Source organism: Berkeleyomyces rouxiae (genome assembly GCF_048999995.1).
Source record: "Berkeleyomyces rouxiae strain 22BRR77 chromosome Unknown BrBRR77_ptg000002l, whole genome shotgun sequence".
Taxonomy (NCBI): Eukaryota; Fungi; Ascomycota; class Sordariomycetes; order Microascales; family Ceratocystidaceae; genus Berkeleyomyces; species Berkeleyomyces rouxiae.
Window position 1 is genome coordinate 1,353,957 of NW_027396492.1, and position 20,420 is coordinate 1,374,376.

A 20,420-nucleotide genomic window follows, 5' to 3' on the forward strand; every position below is an offset into this window, starting at 1 on the left:
GTGTAGATGTATGTTTTTCTTTTGTTGTCCTTGGTTGCCTGTAACCCCAGAAGCTTGCAAAAAAAAAAGAGAGACCACTAGGTGGTTTTGGAGGAAGAGGGGAGAGGAGAGAGGGGGGCGGAAAAAGAGAGGATCGAGTTTATCCCACGATCAAAAAAGAAAGGCTGGCTCTGGTTGCCCACAGTCCTATCGGGTATTCTAAATAGAGATTTGATTGAGACGTATGGTTGTCAATGACGATCACAAGCAAAAAGATCGATGGAGCTGCTTTCGCTGTTTATTAAGCCAAAGGGCTAGCTAGCTGGTATGAGTTTAGGACTTGGGGGACGTCGGGCGGACAAGGGGAAAAAGATCAGGGCACCAAAGCGTCATTCACTTTCTGGGACACTACAGCAGCTAGCAAGAAAACACAAGTCGAGGATAGGAAAAAAAAGCACATAACGAGGTTGACCCCTGACGAGTTGATTTTGGCTCGAGTAAACGATGTTGTGCTTGGCGTGTCCCTGGAAGTATGCATATGAAGCCGGGAGAGGTAAAATTGTATAGGGTTAGACAAGTTAATGCGGTGATGTCTAGGGTTTGTTCAATACGAACGTCATATGCTACATTTGTATTTCTTACATCGTAAGATGGCCTTGGGAGCGGATAGCAATCCAACAAAATAAATAGACAAGCATAAGATATAACAAGACCTTCACTGTGTACAGGCTGACCTGCATCAGAAGAGAGCCTCCGACCTTTCTATACTTGGAGCATTTGAAGTAACAATAGTGGTGATGCTAAAAGTAAAAGTACAATATCCTGTGTGTGTAGGTACACAAAAAAAAAGGCTCGTATGCCATTTCCAATGACATCTCGAGCAAGCTAAAGGAATAATGAAAAAAGAGACAACCTGATAAAAAGATAGACCGCAAAAAAAGGCAAAAAGAAGAGTCGAGAAGATCCAGACCCAATACAACCAAGTTCTGGCCCTTCCCCGGATTGGGCCAGGGCAAAGATGAACCGTCAGTGGCAAAAGGTTGATTATAAGAGTGGAAACAGGCAATTTGGACTGGTAGGGTCAGACCAAAGCTAGCGATGATTCAAGGCAGCGTTATAATAACGGGGTCAAAAATGAAAACGTCAATGTGTATTCATAGACGGTCGTGATGAAGCGATGCCACAATGTGAGATGGATGACGAAAATAATGATGGTACAAGTCCTGCTGAACAAGAACAAAGCCGGTAGAATGATGGTATCGGGCGAAAAGAAGAAAAAAAAAAGAGAGTATCTGGGGCCTAGATGGCCGCCTAAAATGCCGAGATTTTGCGCTTATAGGGAATTCGTCGCGGCAGAGTTGGTGCCTTTGTCTTTATTGAAGGGACAATTCTCCTCATTAGTAGGAGGCCATTTGCTGCCCAAGTACTTCTTCAGAATTGTGTCGAAGTCGACTTGTTTGACGACTGGGCCTTTGCCTGAGCAATTGGCCTTTTGCTTTAGTTCTGTACACAAAGCATCCAAATCGAATTCCTGGAAGTCGGCGCCAGTACACTTTTGCAATTTGTCCCTATAGATTGTGTTAGTCTGATTTGTCCAATGATAGATTTCGTGACTCTGAAAGCAGGGTTCTGTCTCGGTATCGTACCAAACCTGATTGCAAGGCATGTCATACTTTTGAGCCAGAGCATCTCTTTCTTTTTGTTCATCAATTCTTTGTATCAGATTACTGGACTTGAAAGCCTCAGTATGTAATTGTGTTTGGGATTGTGCCGGTGTAGGCATGGTGTTGAAGGGGGTCAAAAAGTCTCCATCGTAATTGTCAAACAACCCAGTATCATCCAAGCCCATGGAAAGTATGTTATCCTGCGGCTCTCGGTATTCCCCAAAAAGCTGTGGATCAAACTGGCCTCCATTTTGGCGTGCAATCCAGTCAAAGTTCATATTCAAGCTATTCAAGCCAGCCAGGTCTAAGTCAGTGTTAGCATGTGATTCTTGTACAAGTTGGAGACGCTTGGTGTTTAAAACAGTGCAGGCATCAGGTAATTTTGGAAGATTCCGAACGTACTAGAGTTAGTTATAGCCATGGGAGACGTTTCCTCACCGATGGTTGCCATTGTATCAACAGTCTTGCTCAGACCTATAGGTGACTGATTAGAAGACTCAGGCGAAGTGCCACACGAAGAGCTTGTGCCAGGATTGGAATTGGTAGAGGCAGATGGAGAACTAGTGACACCGTAGCCAGAAGCCGAGATATTGCTAACGGAACCAGTCTTGCTCTGAGCGCGAGAAGAAGAGCCGGAACCAAACACATTGGAGAACTGTGCTAGATTTTGCTGCCCTCGAGGGCCGCTATTGGTATTGAAAGCGTGGTTGGGTTCCACGGCAGGAGATGTGGTTGTTGAGAGCGATGATGTGGAGTTTTGAGGGGCGTTTGAGTACCTCGATGGGGCCGATGACTGTTGATGTGGGCTTGGAAGTGCACCGAATGTAGGGAACTCAAATTGAAAGCTGATATCAGACATGTTGTTGATGGCAGCGGAGCCAAAGCCCCTTGGCCTTTGAAGCCCGGTACTCTGGTTCATCTGCTGCACGGTTCTCTTGTACTGTTCGAGTTCATCGGTGAGCCGTTCAATTTGCGATCGCAAAGTACTGTTTTCGTCGTTGGCGTCATCTGAGGCCTTTTGAAGCTCCTCCACTTTGATCTCCAGGTCGCGAACATGCTTTTCTTTGCGTTCGCGGAATGCGCGCTGGGCGGCTCTGTTCTGAGCCTTGCGTTTCTGTTATTGGGGGCGAAAAAGAAAAATATGACGTCAGTAATTCCAAAGTTAAGATGATTGCAGGGTAGTGTAAAGGAGGATTGCCTGTCTATTTGTTTTTCTTGGAGGCCAAAAAAGAAGGGAGGGAGGCTTACGGTTGTGGGTTCTTCTGTTAGAGGCTTGCGACCAGGCTTCTTGGGAACCTTTTCAGGCTTCTTGCTTTCACGCTTTTTGTTGGAAGCCTGCGATGTGTCACCATCTTCAGCCAACTCATCAGGAAGAGAGCGTTTCTCAGGGCCCTTGGTAGGGCTAGAAATGGCACCTGTAGTTGAGCTAGAACCAGATATACCGCCATCGGCACCGTCGGCTTCCTCGGAACCTTCGGCTACCTCAGCACCATCGCCAGTTTCCGAGTGAGTTGATATTAGTGACGTGTCTGCAAGGAGACTGGGACCTTCAGTAGAAAAGTCAAAGTCAAAGGTTGGATCTGGCTGAAAGCTGTAGTCAAATGGGAACATAGACATGGAGCTAGATGACTGGACAGGCTGTGATCCAGTGGACAGCGGGTCATTGTCGAGCATGGAGCCATTAGCAGCGAGGGAGTTCATGAGCATCTTTTGTTGGTCTGAAGTGAGAGCCAACGAAGGAGAGCCATTCGGCAAGTTATTGTGAGTAGCCATCGGAAAGACGACTAAGATCTAGAGAGAGATCCTGATGTCGCAGACGATGACGACTTGGGATGGGAAGATGGCGGATTTGATGTAAAGATCAAAAAGATGATGGCGGCGATAGAGATTTCAAATTGCTGGCACAAGTGATGAAGCCGGTCTCTATCAAACAGAGGCCGGTCTCGAGATGGGAAGCAGAAGGCGACGATGTCCGAGGCAGATCGGAAATCAGATGGCAGCTAGAGGGAGGAAGAAAAGGGCGAAGTCTGCGTCAGTCGGCTAGATAGAAAAAAAAAGAAACAAGACAAGCGACCAGGCAAGATGCAAGCGACAAGCTTAGCAGCTAAGATGAGCAGTTACTTTTGACTGGCGGTAGTGGGGTGGCCAAATGTGTGAACCGGTTCGTCTCTTTTGTCTTTTTCTCCTTTTGTCTGGGGCTTATTAAGGCTGGATGGGATAGACAGGCAAGCCAGAGAGAGAGGGAGAGAGAATAGTACTGAGAAGAGCGGAGAGCAATGGAGACGAGAGTGGTGCCGGAGAATCGGAGCGGCACAGAAGAGCGAGGGGTGAGGTGATGATGATGCGGAGAGGACGGGGAAACGGGCGTGATCGAGCGAACAGCTGCCTGAAAATGTACGGGCTGGTTGGCGAGTGTAGGCTGACGATAACAAGACGTATACGTTCTTCTGGCAGCAAAAAGAACTGGAAAAAAACATCCCAACTTGGCTCGCCGAAGGCTCTATGTCGTGGTCGGAGCAAGTGATGGCTGTCAATTTGTCAGCAGCGAAGCAGAACCTACAGGGGTGCGCCCGCTTTAGGGAGTCTGAGCCTGTGCAAACTTGGCCAGCTGCGGCTACTTTGGCACAGTGCGTAGTTTAACACGGGCCTGTCCTGGCCTAGGCGCCGCGCTGTTCCCAACTCATGCTTAACGTGCAAAATTCACCTGACCCTTCCCCCAAGCTTTAGGCTTCAATCCTGTGTGGCCAGGGCATCGGTTTCTGTGACTAGGATGCTAGGGTGCTAGGGCGCTAGGGTTCGAGGTACCAGGCACTAGGAAGTCTTTTGTGCCACAAGAACGGTCAAGACAGAGAGGCAGAATCATCTAGAACCAACCTGTTCTTGGACAGGACAAAGTGCGTCCAGAAACTGTACATTTTCAGTATGCATGCACCGCTGGTTCTAAAGGCCCGAGATGGTTCGAAATTCCCTTGCAGGCAGTCCTCGGCTCAGCAACATGCCATGCTGCTATATGCTTTGCGTGCGGTGCTTGTATGTATGCGCTTGAGCCTGCATTTTTTTTTGTAGTTGACTCAGACACGGTTCTCGGGGCTGAGCCAACTCTCTCACTTATACATTCTCAGAAGCGCGCGTTGCCTAAACAAACAAACCACCTGGGGTGCTGTCTTGAGCTAACTGATGACCCCAGCTAGCGGAACTCCGCCAATAGTCCCAGTAGCCTTGCATTTGCAACTGGGGTGGTCAGAGCACTGCTGAGAAAAGTGCACACTGCACACTGCATATTTGACCAGGGTGGATGGAACAGGATTGTCTTGCGCCAGTGAGATAGACGCGGTTCGGGCTAATTGTAGTTGCGAGGAACTTCTACACAATAAACTCCTGACTAACCAATTGCTCTGCATATGCACGTAAATGCAAGTGGAAGACGCATTTTTCCAGCATGAGATCAGACTAGGCCGATCGTCTCCACTTGTGATCAGACCAAAGGAAAATAAGTGCCGTCAAGTGAGCGTCCAAATATGGCTTAAGAGCAACCTGTCCCTCGGTGCGCTTCTCATTACATGGAGTCCTCAAATAGCCGACGAAGCTGTTCGGTCTGCTCGTCTCCCTCAAGCTTCAGTCCGGGCGCTAGTTTCAACACTCGACCCTGTGGCAATGTCCCCTCTACCAGCCCATCGATATCTCCACTGGAAAATCCCAATGCTCCAAGGCCAGTGGGCTGGTCGCCTAGCTTGTCAAGAAATCCACGAATAGCATCGCCGAGAATCTCCCCCGCACTGGCCTTGTGCGCAGTGCTTGTGTCTACGCCAAACGCCTCGGCAGCCTGCAAATGCCGTTCAGGGTTAGACGGCCCAGTGAACCGGAACACGGCAGGGGCTGTCACGGCCACTGAAACTCCGTGTGGGATAATGGGCGACGAGACCTGATAGCCGGCGTGTTGGTACTGCCCAGGATTTTGACTGGCAATGGGATATGACATGCCTTGGAAGACGGGGATAATTAGCTTCAGAACTAGCCAACACTGCATGTATGTATTTCGGCCACTGGGACTCCGCTTATTCCATTGGTAGAAATTTTCTGCCCCAGGCCAAGCCAAAAGGGGCTGCTGGTTATTTGTGACTCACCGTGGCACAAGTGAACACCAGCATTGCCAAAGCCTACGCCTGCCAGGGTTGCTGCCAAGAGCATCTCCCGTTGGGCTTCGCGATCTTCCGGGTCCTTTACGGCGCGGGGCAGGTATTTGACCGTCTGCCGCAGGGCATGGAGGCTAAAAACATCGCTGATGGGATTCGCACCCTGGTACGCCGGGCGCAGTAGCGGGTTTGCCGGCCGCGGCGAGCGCTCTGTGTATGGAATCGCAGTCCACGACTCGAGCGAATGACACAGCACGTCCAGGCCCGAGCTGGCCTTGACGGCTGCAGGCATGGAGCGCGTGTTGAGCGGGTCGCAGATGCCCAGCAGTGGCTTGAGATTGCGATGCGCGACGCCAGTCTTGGCGCGCTGGGCAGTTAGATCAAAGATGGCCGTCCCCGTAGTTTCGCTTCCTGTCCCGGCAGTGGTCGGGATGGCGATGAGGGGCCTAAGCGGGCGGTCGATGGGTCGACCTGCGCCAGTTGGTGCAGCGATGAAATCTGCCAGGGGCGCATCGGAGTATACCGAGTATAGATTCATTAGCTTGGCAGTGTCAATGACTGAACCGCCTCCTACTGCAACATAGCAGTCGGCGTTAAAGCCTCGGGCCCAGTCAATTGCGTCCGAGACGCTGTGATTGGTTAGTAAGCGCATACAGGTCGTATCTATTTCCCGTGGTAAAGTGGACAAGAGAGAGACTAACGAGTAATCCTTGGGCTCAATCGTGACTCGGTTGAAAACAGTGTATTTAATGCCCTCTCGGTCGAGGCTCTCTCTAACCTGTCTCATAGGGAAGAGTGCATCAACCGTAGCGTCTGTGACTACGCAAACGTTTGTTGCCTTGAGGTTCTTCAGATCCATGCCAACCTCCTGCGTGGCGCCGTCGCCAAAGCGAATCGACGAGGCCGCCATCTCAAAGGCATATTCTTTGGACGGGGGCGAGCTTGAATGGGCGCGTAGTGCAGACAAGGCTGCTTGAAACGGAGGGGTTCGTGCATTGTGGTGGTGGTGGCTCGGGTTGGAGTGGCAGGGGCAGCTGGGCGGATGCGCATACTGGATCGTGCGGAGCAGCGAAAGTGCCTTGCCGGCGGCCTGTGTGAAGAGATATTTTCCATGTGTTAGTGGCCGGAGTTAAGTTACACAAGACTCGGCGATTGCGATTGAGGGAGTTGTTCACATTACGCGGTGTTCTGATAAGCACACTCATGATTAGAGCAAGGACAAATGACGCTATGTTTGAATGAGATCTTGCGTTTTCTAGGCATACGGAGATGCTCGCATATTATTAACTGCGGCTATTTGGAGCTGAGCCAGCTTCTCCAACTTCAGACCTCGGCTGACATTGAAGCAAGCGACGAGTCACTCGGTCTTCTTGTGCCGATGCGCGAGCGACACGTATCTAGACCAGCCGTCTCCTATACCGCCATTGGCCAATGCGTTATCAGTTATCACTTCTCCGCTTCTGCGACACAAGAGTGCGACAGGTGTGGTCACCCGGCTTCGCTTGTGGCTTCGTACTTATACAGGCATGTAATGTGTACACTTGTATGCATGCATGTTGCAGCTGTATTGCATGATACACCACATTAACCCCTCCTTGTTTCCAGTGGAACGAGCCTACAGATCACTCGGGACTCTTCCCAATGACAATCATTTTCTGCGGCCGACATGACCTAGCACCCACTAATTCCCTATTTAAGCATCACATCATCCTTGCTGCATACTCACTTGTATCTACGTATTTCCCTTGGACTTGGACAAGTACCCTCGCCGATTCACTCTGGTTCTAGGTGGCGTTCTGTCTCAGCTCTATTTTTTCTTACCTGTGTTTCTTGTTTTCTGAGGTGCTTCTGAATAACTATCAAACAGGGATCGTGAGTCTTTGAAGGGTGAGTCTGGTTTGCAATGTTCTAAAATTTTAATTGTTTCCTACCCAAGTCTTTTGCATTTTTTTTGCCCCGAAGAAACTTTCCGTATACGCTTTGACCCTTGTGCTATCCATGCTAAGAGCAGGCCGCATCCCACAACCACCAACATATGAACATATGATATAAAAAAGTGCCAATTCAAATTTCTCGTGGCCCAAAGCTCCTGCCTGCCCTCCTGTTTATTGGGCCACCTTACATAAAGTCCTCTTCCATCTCTGTATTTCCGTTCGAGTTGAGGCTCATGGCCGCCATGCCTTTCTCTTCCTCACGGTGCCGGGCAGGGGCCTTGCCCTTGTTGGACTTCTTCCGTACCTCCACATTAATCTCTCCGTCAATGCCATCGACCCTGATACGTGTGGTTTCGGGCACACTAGACTGAGGCACCGCATTGCTACCCCCAGCATCGCCGCCAGCCGCTGGCACGCCGCCTCCGGAGTTATTCATGAGTGGCGGGGCCAGACTAATGAGGTCCCTGAAAAAGTTGTTGGCAGCCTCACAGCCGTCAAGCAACCACTTGAGACAAACTGCTACACGCTCCTTGGCAAATGGATTGTAGTCGTCGTAAGCGCAACTGTTTAACAATGGCACAATGCCATTGTTGCGTACAATCTGCTGTTGAACAGCTGCATTTCCAGGGCTATTCCGACCCGGTGGAGGTTGGAGTAAATGGGCCATAATGGTGAAGATCTGTGCTTTATGTCCACTCCAGGGGAACTTGTGAACAGGTTCTTGCATCATTGAATGAGTTGGCTGCCCGTTAACATCGGTATATGTCCGGTCTGCAGTTGGACTGCTGGCTGGCCCGCGGGCTCTGTTTGGAAGAGAAACCAGAGGTTTCTTTGCAACCGCCGCATCTAGCCCATTCAATAGCGCGACCATATCGAAAATGGCCTCCCACTCGATGAGGCGTGCACGGGACTCTGGAATATCAGCGACTAGTATGATGAGTTCGAGGAAAACGCCCAAGCCATCCTTTGCACGATCCATATCCCATAGGTCAACTGGGAAGAACAGCGGATCCAACTTGTTCTCTCGGACTTGGGCCTGGAGGTGCATGAGGGCTAGGCATTCGGGAACAACCTCGTAGCGGAATATGTGAAAGAGGAAGTGTATCAACGTCAAATCATTGGTGAACTCTTCCGATGACGTGTAATTGCTGTCTTCTGCAACTCTGAGGTGATAGTTGTCGCGCTTGGTTTCAAGGATCTGATGAATCATTCGCAGCAGCACAGTCTGTGCCGGAGACATTATGTCTTTAGGAATCCGAAGACTCTGCCAAGCGTATGGGATCAAGGCAGCCTTGTGGATAGCATGAACAATCTCATTCGTAAGCTTGAAGATCAAGGAGTTCTCTTCCATCTCCCAGACGGCAATGAACACCAACATCTCCCTGAGCAAACTCTTCCCGCAGTCTAGCGCAAGAAATATCTTACAACGAGTTTGTTGGAGTTCTTTGCTGTGGGCTGTGGGTGTGTTGCCGTTCGTATCAATAATACAAGACTTGACAATCATGTGTAAAGCCTCAATCTGTTTAGGATCCAGAATGTTTGGAATTTCCGTTAGAATACCCGCCAACAACCCATCATCTTCTTCCATGTCGTCCTCGCCGTAGTCGTCTGCATATTCAGAGCCAACATCGGTAGAGCTTTCAACTGAAGCAGCGGCTCGGGAGACAGAAGCAGGGGGTGGTACGGGTGTAGTAGCTTGCTGAGGGGCATAGCAACGGTTAAGTCTTTGCGTCTTGCAAGTTTCAATTTGGAGTTTGGTGTTTTCAATGGTGGTCATTTTGTTGCCAACATACTGCGACGCCCGATATCTTGAGTACCACATGTCAATTTCTTCAGAAATAACAGTGTTTGTTCCCGCTTCAACAGATTCGGGTTTGTCGTCGGGGGCAGCAGCCTTTTGCCATTCCAAAGGTAGCTTGCGTTGAAGATGGCTTGGAGGGCTACCAACAGCAGGAGCGCCAGTATCCAACGCAGGTGTGTTCTTTTTCATATGTTTGTAGAGAAGTTGGCAAGCTTCTGGGCGTACAGTGGAGTTTTTGTCTATCCATCTGCGGACTTGCTCTCGAGCTTTGTTGGGATGGAATCCTTCAAGAGTAGACATGTCTGCTGATGCCGAAAATGGAGGAGGGCCAGAAGAAGGCGGTGACAGTGTGCCAATGTCGTAATCAAACAACACATCCAGCCAAAAAGACATTTTATTTCTGTCGTGCTTGGCAATCCAGTTGTGGGCTTGTTGCAAACTGACAACAAGCAGCTTTTTAAATAGCTCGTTAATCTCGATCAAATTTGCCTGGGATATATCGTCAAGCATTTCTCCATCGCTTCCCTTGCTGGCAACGTTAATGCAAAGAAGGATAATTTGAAAGAGGCTCTGGTCAAAAACGACGGCAGCACACAGCGTCTGTGGTATTTCGGGCTCGCTGGTAACAAGCAGATTGCGAGCAATGTGCATGAGCTTAATAAGAAGATGGAGGTCCTCCTTAAGTGAAACATAGTTGCTCACAATCAGGGCGTTGCTCTCCTGGGGCGTGATCCGGCGATCATGGTCTACCAGCGATGGCGGGGGGCCTAACGACCGGTTGGCCAACTCTGAGACGGCCGAGCCAAAAACCCGTGTGAGCGAGATCCAAATGCTAACATTTTTGGCCAAAGTTGTCCTAATATAGAAGTTAGTCTGGGCCCTCAAGGACAGAAATTGAGAGGACTATAGTCAAAGACTAACCGTCTAGCTGCGTTGCTATGAGTTTTCTCCAGAGTATTATTCACTATAGACACAACTCTTGCTGACGTCAATGGTCCCATAGAAGGGAGATCCAGAAAATGCCCTTCTATACAGCTCAGTGCCGCCAAAAAGCAGCGCTCCTCAATAGTTTCATCACCATGGTCTTTGCCATCGAGATCGAGATCTGCGAGTGTAGCCATGACTGGGATTCAATGGTAGTAACAAGCCTGATCCGCAGTAGAGCAACAGAGGTACTTGGCGTATAGGCCACAAATAAAAGGCAGTGGCTTTGTTTCTGGTTGATTGTTCTGTGCTTGCAGTGACTGCTGGAGGGCTGCACGCTTAACCAAGATGAGGATTAGCAATCATCGCAGGGCTTAATTTTCAAGGTCTATACAAAAAAGTCTAAACGATGTCAGTGTTTTAGTGGGGCAGGTTATGTCATGGGTGGGGTTGTGACAGTCACATGATGGAGAAACATTGCGGTAGGTAACCCTTACGTTACGCTTTCCTTACATGACATGTTAATGATTAGCATATGAGGTTAAAACCTTTGGTCGACGTAGTGTTGAAGATGTGTAACTACATACATAGTAGCTTTGACCATGAAGTATGTACTATACAACTACCCTTTCGAAATTCAATTAGATGATATCTGCGGTGCATCAGTCCTGTAGTTCCCTGGCAATTCGCTTGATTCCCAACCGAAGCTGAGCTGTCAGAGTGGGAGGTCATGGTTGTCTCGGGGCTTCCTTGCCGACGGCCTCAGACCCAAGCGCACTGCTTCTATAAATAGCGATGAACGAGAAGAACAGTATTTTTATGCGAACTAGTTGGTTGCCATTCTTTTATTCTCTGAGATTCGATAAATACCAAACACTGCAATTTGTTGTTGTCATGTTTCTTTAAGGTTTGATCCTTGTTGAAGCCAAAAAGATTCTTGGTCCCACTTTAGCCTCTTCAAGTCGCTGATTGGCTGTATTGGAGGGCCCCTCGCCCCTGGTGAGCTCGGCGGCGCTTCAGGTAGCGCTTATACAATCACGGCGACCAATGACAAGGCAGCATGGCAATGCAGCTCCGAGCCGTGGGCCGTCTCAAGAGCCTTGCAGCGAGTAACAAGCCTAGGAATTGCCCAAAGGAGCCTTTCAATGTGTGCCAAGGTCGCAGTATATGGCCGGGAAATGCTTTGATGACATGGGCTTGCAGAAGCTTAAAGAGAGGAGGAAGGGGTATTCTTGGATTAGAGGCAACGGCAAGCAGCATAATGGCGTAGAGGGCATTGAGAGCGTTGAGAGCACTGGGAGACCTCAAATAAAGCCTGCCACGCTTCTCTCTACAGTAGTTTGCTCTTTCTGGTCATTTCTTCTTCTTTATGCTTCACTCCGGCCAAACGTCGAAGCATCTGTTCAGTCCTAACAAGTCCTTTCCAACGAGCCCACGTATCTTATACCGCCACTTCTCAACTCTGAGCAACACCAATATCAATATTGATACTTTGACAACGGTGTCATGTCAAACAACACTTTCCCATTAGCTGGCCAAGATTCTGGCGTCAGCAATAGCACAATTGATGGGACAGAAGCCGGTGCCTCGGGAGACTCTTCGTCCAACGGTGGTATCTCAACTGGAGGAATGATTGCCATTATTATTTTTGTAGCTGTGGCTACCATTATTGGAAGTAAGTGGCTGTCTTCTATGAGCCTATAGAAAGCTATTTTGACCTAGTTCTCTAACAATTACCTTGTGTCTTGTTAGTTGCAAGTTCTATAATCTTCTTTATCGCCAAGAAGAATGAGTGGAAGTTCCGTGAAAGCATACGCAAGTCTGCCCGCAAAGTTGTCAATGCCCTGACGCCCCGACGCTCCGAGTTTCCCAAGTCTGTGAAAACGGGAAAGGGGCCTAGCTCTCGGATATACCCTCCTCACAGCAACTTCGACGATATCCCACCAACGCCACGCCTGAAGCCGGAAGACCTGGAAAAGGGCTTGCAAGAAGTCAAGATGAAGAAGATGGCGAAGAAGGGCGGTAGATAAAATCCGGTGCGTGTGGGGGTTATTGGGTCCATAGGCTAGATTATTAAAGTGTCTTTGTCTTTTCTACCGGAGGTAGTTCGTTATTTAACAAGAACTTGACTTGGAGGTTAGTGAGATACTGTGAGACGGATTGCCACAGCTGCGGACAGCTGCCAAAAGGCTCTCGGTTCCACTCTCCCAATAGGGTTTAAAGTTGCGAGAACCCCAACACACGTATGAGGAATCCCGTCGCTCGTCCGCCGCAACACGCTCCTCTTTTCTGGTGGTTTAATTTCAAGATTTTGGATTCTTTGGTCAAAGTGGTGTGTTTGCCATGAATGCAGCCAACGATTAACCGGCCTCAAGTAACCCTTCTCGAGGCTCGATGTGCTCATGATGCCTTGATTTTTTCGCCTTCTTTTTGCGCCGAAACACACATTCACTGAACCCGAATCCTGGCGCATGCGCTAGAGCATCAGTTGAGGGAAATCACCGATTCTAACAACTAGTTACAGCCTTACCGCTTGCCTATAGGCGCGCTCTCTCAGCCTTGTCTTCCCGAACCTCACGATCTACCTTTGACCACACCATCGCACGAGTCTGTAATTCTTTTACCTCACACTATCTTTCAGCCCAAAGTATCCATCATCGCATCCGTGCCGACTCAGGAAGTCGTCGCCGCCGGCAACCTCGCCCCGTAATCCAACTCAGACCCTCCCAGCCCAGCTCGACCAAGCCCTGAGGCCGATTGAGGCATCCGGGGCACACGGAACGAAAGCAACCCATGAGGAGTAGCCAGCATGGAAACGGGTGACTATGCAACGAATACTTTAGTGGTGGTGAGTCTGCCGCATTGGGGTGGCTTGGCTGTCAATGGCCTTCTGAGCCGCATGTGAAGACGCGCCGCTGACCAACTGAACCATCGACGTCCATAGGATAACATCGCATCTATCAACTACCGACTATTTACTTTATCCACCGATCCCAAGCGAGCCCAAGGCGTGACGGCTCAGGGCCTCGAAAAATCCGCCCGTGATGCCGGCCACATTGTTCTCTTCGACAGCCGGAGGCGCGCTCTGTGGCAATTCCAGGTTGCCCACAAAGATCCCAATCCCCCACAATCACAACAAACGTCACTGACACCACTTGAGTCGCTTGAATTCTCCGGCTTTACGCTATCACTCCTCGGTGGCGGCACTTATGAACCTTCAGCTCTTTCCAAGGGTAGACTGGGGCCCAGTCCAGCTCCCGGTACGACTTCACAGCAGCAACAGCAGCAGCAGCAACAACAACAACATCAAGCCCAGGACTCCTTGACCCCCAAGCCCTCCGACTCACTGCCGTTGACAGTTAGCGCGCTCGAAGCCCATTCAGTCTTCATCACTGCTTTGCATGGCACCTTGAACACAACCTTTGCCTGGAATGTTGGTGCGATCCCACTCAACGACCGAACGCTGCTTGTTCCCTCCGACAAAAGTTCTATATATGATTCCCAAGCATCATCCACCGCTACCGCAACAATCCAAGTATACCTTACGACCGCCGGCGCTTTGCTGGTATCAATATCAACCACTGTGCATAAAGGCCTCCGTTTGCTCGACAAAGCAGTTGCATATAATCAAACTATAACCGACTCTGCCGTTGTACTCGCGCCCTTCGGATACCCCGGCCGGTTTCGCTGTCCAGATGGCGGAATTGACAGTCTCTCAACGCATACGCCTTATACCCCGGCGCTTCGCCAAACAGATAATAAAACATTCAAGTGGAGAATGATGATATCGACGCTCTTGCATGTGCGGGGGGTACCTCCTTCCATCATCGATAATGCGCCTTGGGTTGATGTACAGTTGGGATCTAGCGAAGGGCCAGATCCAAAGGGAACCAATCGTAATGGGCTCATAGTACAATGGCCACTAAAGCTATGTATCCGGCGGCGTATGGTCTGTTGCCCACCTCAGCAGTCTGGGGAGGATGTAAATGACTACGACGCTCTCAACAACGCAAAAACATGGTTTCAAGAAGCACCCGAAAGAGCAGAAAAAACTTCTCGGAGAAAGGCCGATAGAGAGGCCCAAGGCTCCATGGAGACAGATTCCAAACATCCAGCAAACTTGCAAAACCAAGTCCAATCACACCATCACCAGATGCAAAACCAGCAGCCCAATCCACAAAGTCAACAACAACAACACCAGCAATCACTACCACTGTCAAACACGCATACATTGCCCCCCAGCGGCCAGTCTCCATTGAACAATGCCGTGCCCCGGTCCGGTCTAAACTCCAACAACGCAATGTATCCTACACCGCCAGACGGGATACAAGGCCAGTCAACAGGCTCACTTGGACTGCCTGACGATGCCCTGTCTAGCCCAGCAAATGCCCCCTTCAGTAACTTGCCGATAGGAACTAGTACTACAGCTTTAGATTCATGGGCACCCAGCTTGGGCTTGTTGAGCGGAGGCTTCAATGGCACAGATAATAAAATGCTTATAGACTCATCAGAATCCAATGCCGAGCTAGCCGACGCCCATATCAACTTTTTTGACGACAAAGCACTCGAGTCCGTTGATAGTATCTCGGGCGCTTTCTCACCCGCCCAAGTTGCACCCCGACGTCTTTCGCATAATGGTCAGATGCAACCACCACCGCTTCCACAGCAATCCCAATTACAAAACCAAAACTCCGTAGCTGTGGCCTCCGAGCCGGGTCCAGCTAATCCAATCATCTCTATGCCTCCACCGTCTGAATTTGGCGACATTAAAAAGCAACCACCCGACCCCGATACTCCTGTTTTCACTAAGCCAGAACTCAGACATGCTCGCAGCTTAGGTGACAACATGCATCAACTCGGCTCCCAGGGACGTCTCCGCGCCGTATCGATGCTTCAGAACGCAGGGAACCGCCTCAAAAGAGGCGCCAGTCCGTTTGGTCCGGATACAGTGTATAAACGACTACGCGCAGTTGTTCCACAGGCGTCTTTGCCACTTCATCCGGCTAAATCCCGCAAGGGGAACATTTTTGACAAGGTCTCATTTGATAGTGCATTGCCTGAAGTCAACAGTAAGTATGCGCAGGGCGGTATCTTTTCGGTTGACCGCAAGCCTGCTAAGCGCAGCGTCAGTCTTGACATGTCAGCCCCGCCTACTACAAGCTATCTACGGACACATGGAAAACATCGTAAAACTCCAAAACCTTATACCTTTACTGGTGCACCAAACCCCCAGTTGAGCCATGGTCAAGCCAAAAATCAATCTCTTGTTCTTCACATCACGAAAACCATGGAGAACAGTTCTTTGACAACTTCGCCAGTGAGAATTGGTGGCATGGACGACGAGACCCAATCTGATGCTGATGATGTCAGTGATGCCTCTGATTTGGACGATACCAGCATGTCTAGCGATGAAGTCACATCCCCTGTAAAGACCACCGGCCCCCGACGACTTGGCGATGACATGTCGGCAAGAGGTACACCAGGACGGGAATCCGAAGACACCGAGTCTAGCTCTGCAATGGAGCCTGGAAACTTGACTAGAATCCCCTCCCCCGGTTGGGCCATGTCCAAGTTTCTCTCCGAATCAGAGCCTCTTCCTTTGAATGCCCAACTTGGTGGTGATGATCTGGTAGCGATTGGTCAGATTCTTACAGAACAGGCGTCGACAGGCTCCCTTAAGATTCATACCGACAGCCAGCAGGGGCTTGAACATGTCTCTACCCATGATACACGGCGCCAATCTGCGCTTTTAGCCCGGCAATCAATGCAAACCCTCACTAGAATATTCCCCAAGTCACTCCGGACCCCAACTCAATTGAATCTCAAGTCACTCGTCGACACACAAGACTTGGCATCTATTCAACAAGCGCAAGCCCAGGCACATGTTCAGGCCAATGCCCAGGCCAATGCTCAACAGCAACAACAGCAACAGCAACGATCAGCACTTAGAAATGGAACGCAGACTCGCGAGACTGAAAAGCCGCCCCTAATTTTCACCATAATGCCATCCCACTTGGAAATGCGACGAGCAGATACAAAGCTGTCTATTCTTCCCACCGCCATCACATTCTGGGAGAGTCTTGGCTTGGGCCCATGCAAAGGTACAAAAGATATCAAAGCCGTCTGCATGTTTCCCAGTCTTCCTGGTCTTTCAGGTGACGTGAGCTGCTTCCTTGACCGGCTCAAGATTGTGTATGAGTCTTTCAAGCTCGGCTCCTTTGAGAATCTCACAGCCAACCCTGGAATAGTTGACGGTCTTGTGGCGTATGAGCCAGCGTGCAACTCAACAACTGGCGTCGCACACATTTTCCCCAACATCCCGCAGTCATTGGCTGAGCGCTCAAGTGCAATCTGTGATGCTTTAGAGGCATCTACTGATGTCAACAAGAATTATGTCGTATTTTTTATGTACTGGCCCTCGAACCCAGCCACAATCATCGAAGCCTGTCATGCCTTTCACCGACTGTATGAAGCCTACCGCTCACTGCTTGAAGCAAGCGGCAAGTTTTCTGACAACGAGTTGATTTTACAATTGGTTCCGGTTGATCTCATCTCAGCACCGTTTAGTGTTGTGACTCCTCAGCTCTCAGATTTTAGCCAGCTGTGCATTGAAACCTACGACCGCTGCTCCATCTTCAACCAGCCCATGCCGGCGCCGGCCATTCTCCTGGATGAGCCAATTCAGCGCAGCAGCATCGAGTTTAAGACATCAGCGCCGTCTGAATCCATTCTGCATGAAAACTCGAGCATCCATGTTGCTTATGCCAAAAGTTTAGACAACCGCTGGATAAGCATTGCGTGGACCGATAGCAGAGGTCTACAGCAGCAAACTGCTTCTTACTGTCTTAGTCGCAAAGGAGTCCGTGGCCAAGAGGTCCAGTGGAATGATGTTGCCCAAGACATCTGGCAAACAACAATTGAGCTCATGGCTGTGTGGAAGGTTCGCTGGCGCGTGGTCATCAGCAAGTGTGGCTTCATGGACCCGTCAGAGGCAGATTGCTGGGCACAGCTTGCCAAAAATGAGAGCAAAGCCTCGTTTTATGTCGTTTTGGTTGCTGTTGACACAGCCCCGGCCCTACAACTTCTTCCAAAGGCCGTCCAACTCAGTACAACTGTCCAATCAGCCACCTATGCCACCCCTGCAGGGACACCACAGGCCTCGACACCATCCGAAGCTGCCCCTACTCCACGGGCAACAGGCGACGGCTCAACCCAAGCCGCAGCTACGCACTCAACCCCGGCTCCAGTCGATGTTGCCTCGGACCCCGATGGCGACGGCGTGCTCATCGACGTGGCCGAACAGACCTGGGGCGCCGTGCTCTCGCACCGCCTCAACAACTCGGTGATGCCGGCGCGCCAGAACCCAGCTGCCGCATCGGGCTACCTGATCAAGCGCGGAGGCGCACGCAGCGAGGACCCACCCGCCGTGTTAGAGGTCAGCCTGGTGTCGGTCGACGGCGTCACGCGCAACGTCGATCCCATGCTGCGTGAAATGCTTAAGCAGTTCCGTGGGCTGGGCACGCTGGCCCGGGCGCGCGGCGTGACGGAGCAGTGGGATGTGCGGCCGTGGCATATTGCAGCGGCAGAAAAGAGCGTCCGCGCGCTGTATGCGCTGCTTTGATGGAGCTTGTTCTTTTGTTTTTTTTGCTGTTGGTTGGTTTCTCCTATAATGCAAGTTTGCAGAAGCGCATTTCTTGGTTTTGTACTTTGGGTTTCGTTGGCTTTGGCTTTCTTTTTTTGGTGGGCTGGCGTTTCTATGTATGAGTGAGTTTTTTATTGTCTTCTTTTCTTGTTTTGTATAAGGCCATTGGGGATGATACTTGCTCTATATGTATAATTCATCTCTTTTCCTTTCATACTGCCTTCTTTATCTTCGTTTATTACTTCTATCTTTATGTGTCTACGGATGAAGTCATTTTGGGTTCTATGCATATTTACATCTGTGATCCGAAGATGCCAGGGAACAGGTACTCAATGTTCTTCATGGCCGTGGGGCTGCGGCCCTCGGGCTTCGTCATGAACTGGATAGCACCGACGACCGAGCCCTCCCACTTCTTAGCCATGACAACATCGCCGTCGGCCTGGGCCGTCAGCTTATTGAGCACGGCGCCAATGAGGTTGCGAGCGTTGACGCCGTTGTGCGTCATGCACTTGATGACCATCTCGACGTTGACGTCCTCAGTGCTGTGCCAGCAGTCGTAGTCGGTCGCCATGCAAATCATCTGGTAGGCCATCTCGGCCTCGCGCGCCAGCTTGGCCTCGGGCAGCGCCGACATGTTGATCACAGAGCCGCCCCATGCCCGGTACATGTTGCTCTCGGCGCGGGTGGAGAAAGCCGGGCCCTCTGCGGGAATAGTTAGCATGTCCTATATTCATTCAACGGGCGAGGGGAGGTCTGGGCGGGGTGAAGAGGGTGGCATTGTCACTTACCCATGCACACAATGGTGCCAGAGTTGTGCATCACGACGCCATCGCCCTGCATAGCCGACGCGCACTCCTTGACAACCTCAGCCAGCTGCTGATCAAACGGGTCGGCAAAGCCGACATGGCCCACAACACCGCCCTCGAAGAAGGTAAAAGGCCGGATGCCCTTGGTGCGGTCAATAACCTGATCCGGGACGCAAAAGTCCATCGGCTTGATCTCCTCCTGCAGCGATCCGACGGCCGAAAAGGCAATGACGCTGCGCACGCCCAGGTGGCGCAGGGCCGCAATGTTGGCGCGCGCCGGCACCTCATGCGGCGCATACTGGTGGTGAACGCCGTGGCGCGCCAGGAACGCCACCGGCACGTCGTTGTGCAGGCAGATCTGGATCGCGCTGCTGGGCGCGCCCCACGGCGTCATGGGCGTCACCGACGCGACGGGCTCGAAGCCATCGATCTTGCTAAGCCCGGTGCCACCGATCACGGCGATGCGCACGGGGCCTAGCGGGTGCGTGGTTAGCGGCGGATGTTTGTGGACTTTGAGGGGAAGGGGAGGGGGAGGCGGGAGTGGTGCTGGCCCAGGCGGACGGATCTGGATGTTAGGCTGCTGACTTACGGTCGAAAGTAGTAGGCAGAGACATGACTAGATTGCAGTGTGTATCTTGGTGTGTGTAAGCAGAAAAAGGACCCAAAGAAAAAAAAAACAATAAGCAGAGTCTCGCCTCTCAACTTAAAAGTAAAAGCCGCTTTGTCGTCGCGGCCTTTAAGTCGCCCAAAGCGGGTGCAAAAAAATTCAGGCCCCTCTTTTCTGTGTAACTAACGCTTGGTTGCGCACGCAATGTGATTGGACTGGTGTACGCCTCCCCCGAGTCAGGAACCCTAATCAAACCCTGCAGCCGGCCGTTCTTGACGGCGGCCGCCATGAGCGGACGGGCCTCAAATTACAAGTGCGGCGCAGATTGAGCCACAGCCTCAAAGTACGTGTATATATCAGAGTAGCTAGATGAGCGGATTTCTCCGTAGAGGTTACAAGCAAGCCAATGCGGACTAATCACGGGATGTATACACACAAGTTATTCGCGCCATGAACAAGAAATAATGCGTCATTGTTGGACGGCGGCGGGTGTGTTTTTCGTCAACCTCAGATAACTACAGAGAAAATAATGAGAAAAGAATCATGTGGCAAACTGGGGAGGTATCAAAAACTCCGAATCAGAAAAACAAACACAACTAACACGAGACAGGAAGAAAAGAAAAAAGAAAAACTGCCGAATATGTAACGAAAATGAAGAATGTGCAAGTAGTATCCAAGAAAAAAAGAAGAAATAATCTGAAGGGAGAGAAATGGCAGCCCATAAGACGGAAGCCCCCTCACCTCAAAAATCAAAAAAGGCCTCCCCCGCTAAAGAAAAATCAAGATCATGGTAGATATGGAAACATGTGAAGGAAGAAGGAGAGGGAAATAGTACAAGGGAAGATATTAAAAAAAAGAAAACAAAAAATGTGTCCGCTCTATCCGCCCAGAAAGTTAAAGAAACAATGAAGAATTGGTAAAAAAGAAATA

The 20,420-nt window shown here is 50.5% G+C and overlaps 6 protein-coding genes across 6 annotated transcripts; 2 read left to right on the plus strand and 4 right to left on the minus strand.

Moving 5' to 3' along the window:
- Positions 1 to 1,312: 1,312 nt before the first annotated feature.
- On the minus strand, positions 1,313 to 3,416 carry BROUX77_001929 (uncharacterized protein; the record flags this gene model as incomplete). Its single annotated transcript, XM_073746413.1, has 4 exons — positions 1,313 to 1,547; positions 1,626 to 1,947; positions 2,046 to 2,757; positions 2,892 to 3,416. The coding sequence occupies 4 exons, from the start codon at positions 3,414 to 3,416 to the stop codon at positions 1,313 to 1,315; spliced, it is 1,794 nt and encodes a 597-aa protein (XP_073607011.1).
- Positions 3,417 to 5,199: 1,783 nt separating this feature from the next.
- Positions 5,200 to 6,981, minus strand: BROUX77_001930 (uncharacterized protein; the record flags this gene model as incomplete). The annotated part of the gene is made up of 4 exons (XM_073746414.1): positions 5,200 to 5,624; positions 5,768 to 6,405; positions 6,478 to 6,866; positions 6,952 to 6,981. The coding sequence occupies 4 exons, from the start codon at positions 6,979 to 6,981 to the stop codon at positions 5,200 to 5,202; spliced, it is 1,482 nt and encodes a 493-aa protein (XP_073607012.1).
- A 913-nt stretch (positions 6,982 to 7,894) lies between these two features.
- Positions 7,895 to 10,632, minus strand: BROUX77_001931 (uncharacterized protein; the record flags this gene model as incomplete). Its single annotated transcript, XM_073746415.1, has 2 exons — positions 7,895 to 10,367; positions 10,433 to 10,632. 2 exons carry the CDS (start codon positions 10,630 to 10,632, stop codon positions 7,895 to 7,897), a joined length of 2,673 nt encoding a protein of 890 aa, XP_073607013.1.
- A 1,309-nt stretch (positions 10,633 to 11,941) lies between these two features.
- On the plus strand, positions 11,942 to 12,465 carry BROUX77_001932 (uncharacterized protein; the record flags this gene model as incomplete). The annotated part of the gene is made up of 2 exons (XM_073746416.1): positions 11,942 to 12,110; positions 12,188 to 12,465. The coding sequence occupies 2 exons, from the start codon at positions 11,942 to 11,944 to the stop codon at positions 12,463 to 12,465; spliced, it is 447 nt and encodes a 148-aa protein (XP_073607014.1).
- Positions 12,466 to 13,244: 779 nt separating this feature from the next.
- On the plus strand, positions 13,245 to 18,056 carry BROUX77_001933 (uncharacterized protein; the record flags this gene model as incomplete). Its single annotated transcript, XM_073746417.1, has 2 exons — positions 13,245 to 13,283; positions 13,380 to 18,056. 2 exons carry the CDS (start codon positions 13,245 to 13,247, stop codon positions 18,054 to 18,056), a joined length of 4,716 nt encoding a protein of 1,571 aa, XP_073607015.1.
- A 313-nt stretch (positions 18,057 to 18,369) lies between these two features.
- Positions 18,370 to 19,497, minus strand: BROUX77_001934 (uncharacterized protein; the record flags this gene model as incomplete). Its single annotated transcript, XM_073746418.1, has 3 exons — positions 18,370 to 18,779; positions 18,866 to 19,357; positions 19,473 to 19,497. 3 exons carry the CDS (start codon positions 19,495 to 19,497, stop codon positions 18,370 to 18,372), a joined length of 927 nt encoding a protein of 308 aa, XP_073607016.1.
- Between the last annotated feature and the right edge of the window lie 923 nt (positions 19,498 to 20,420).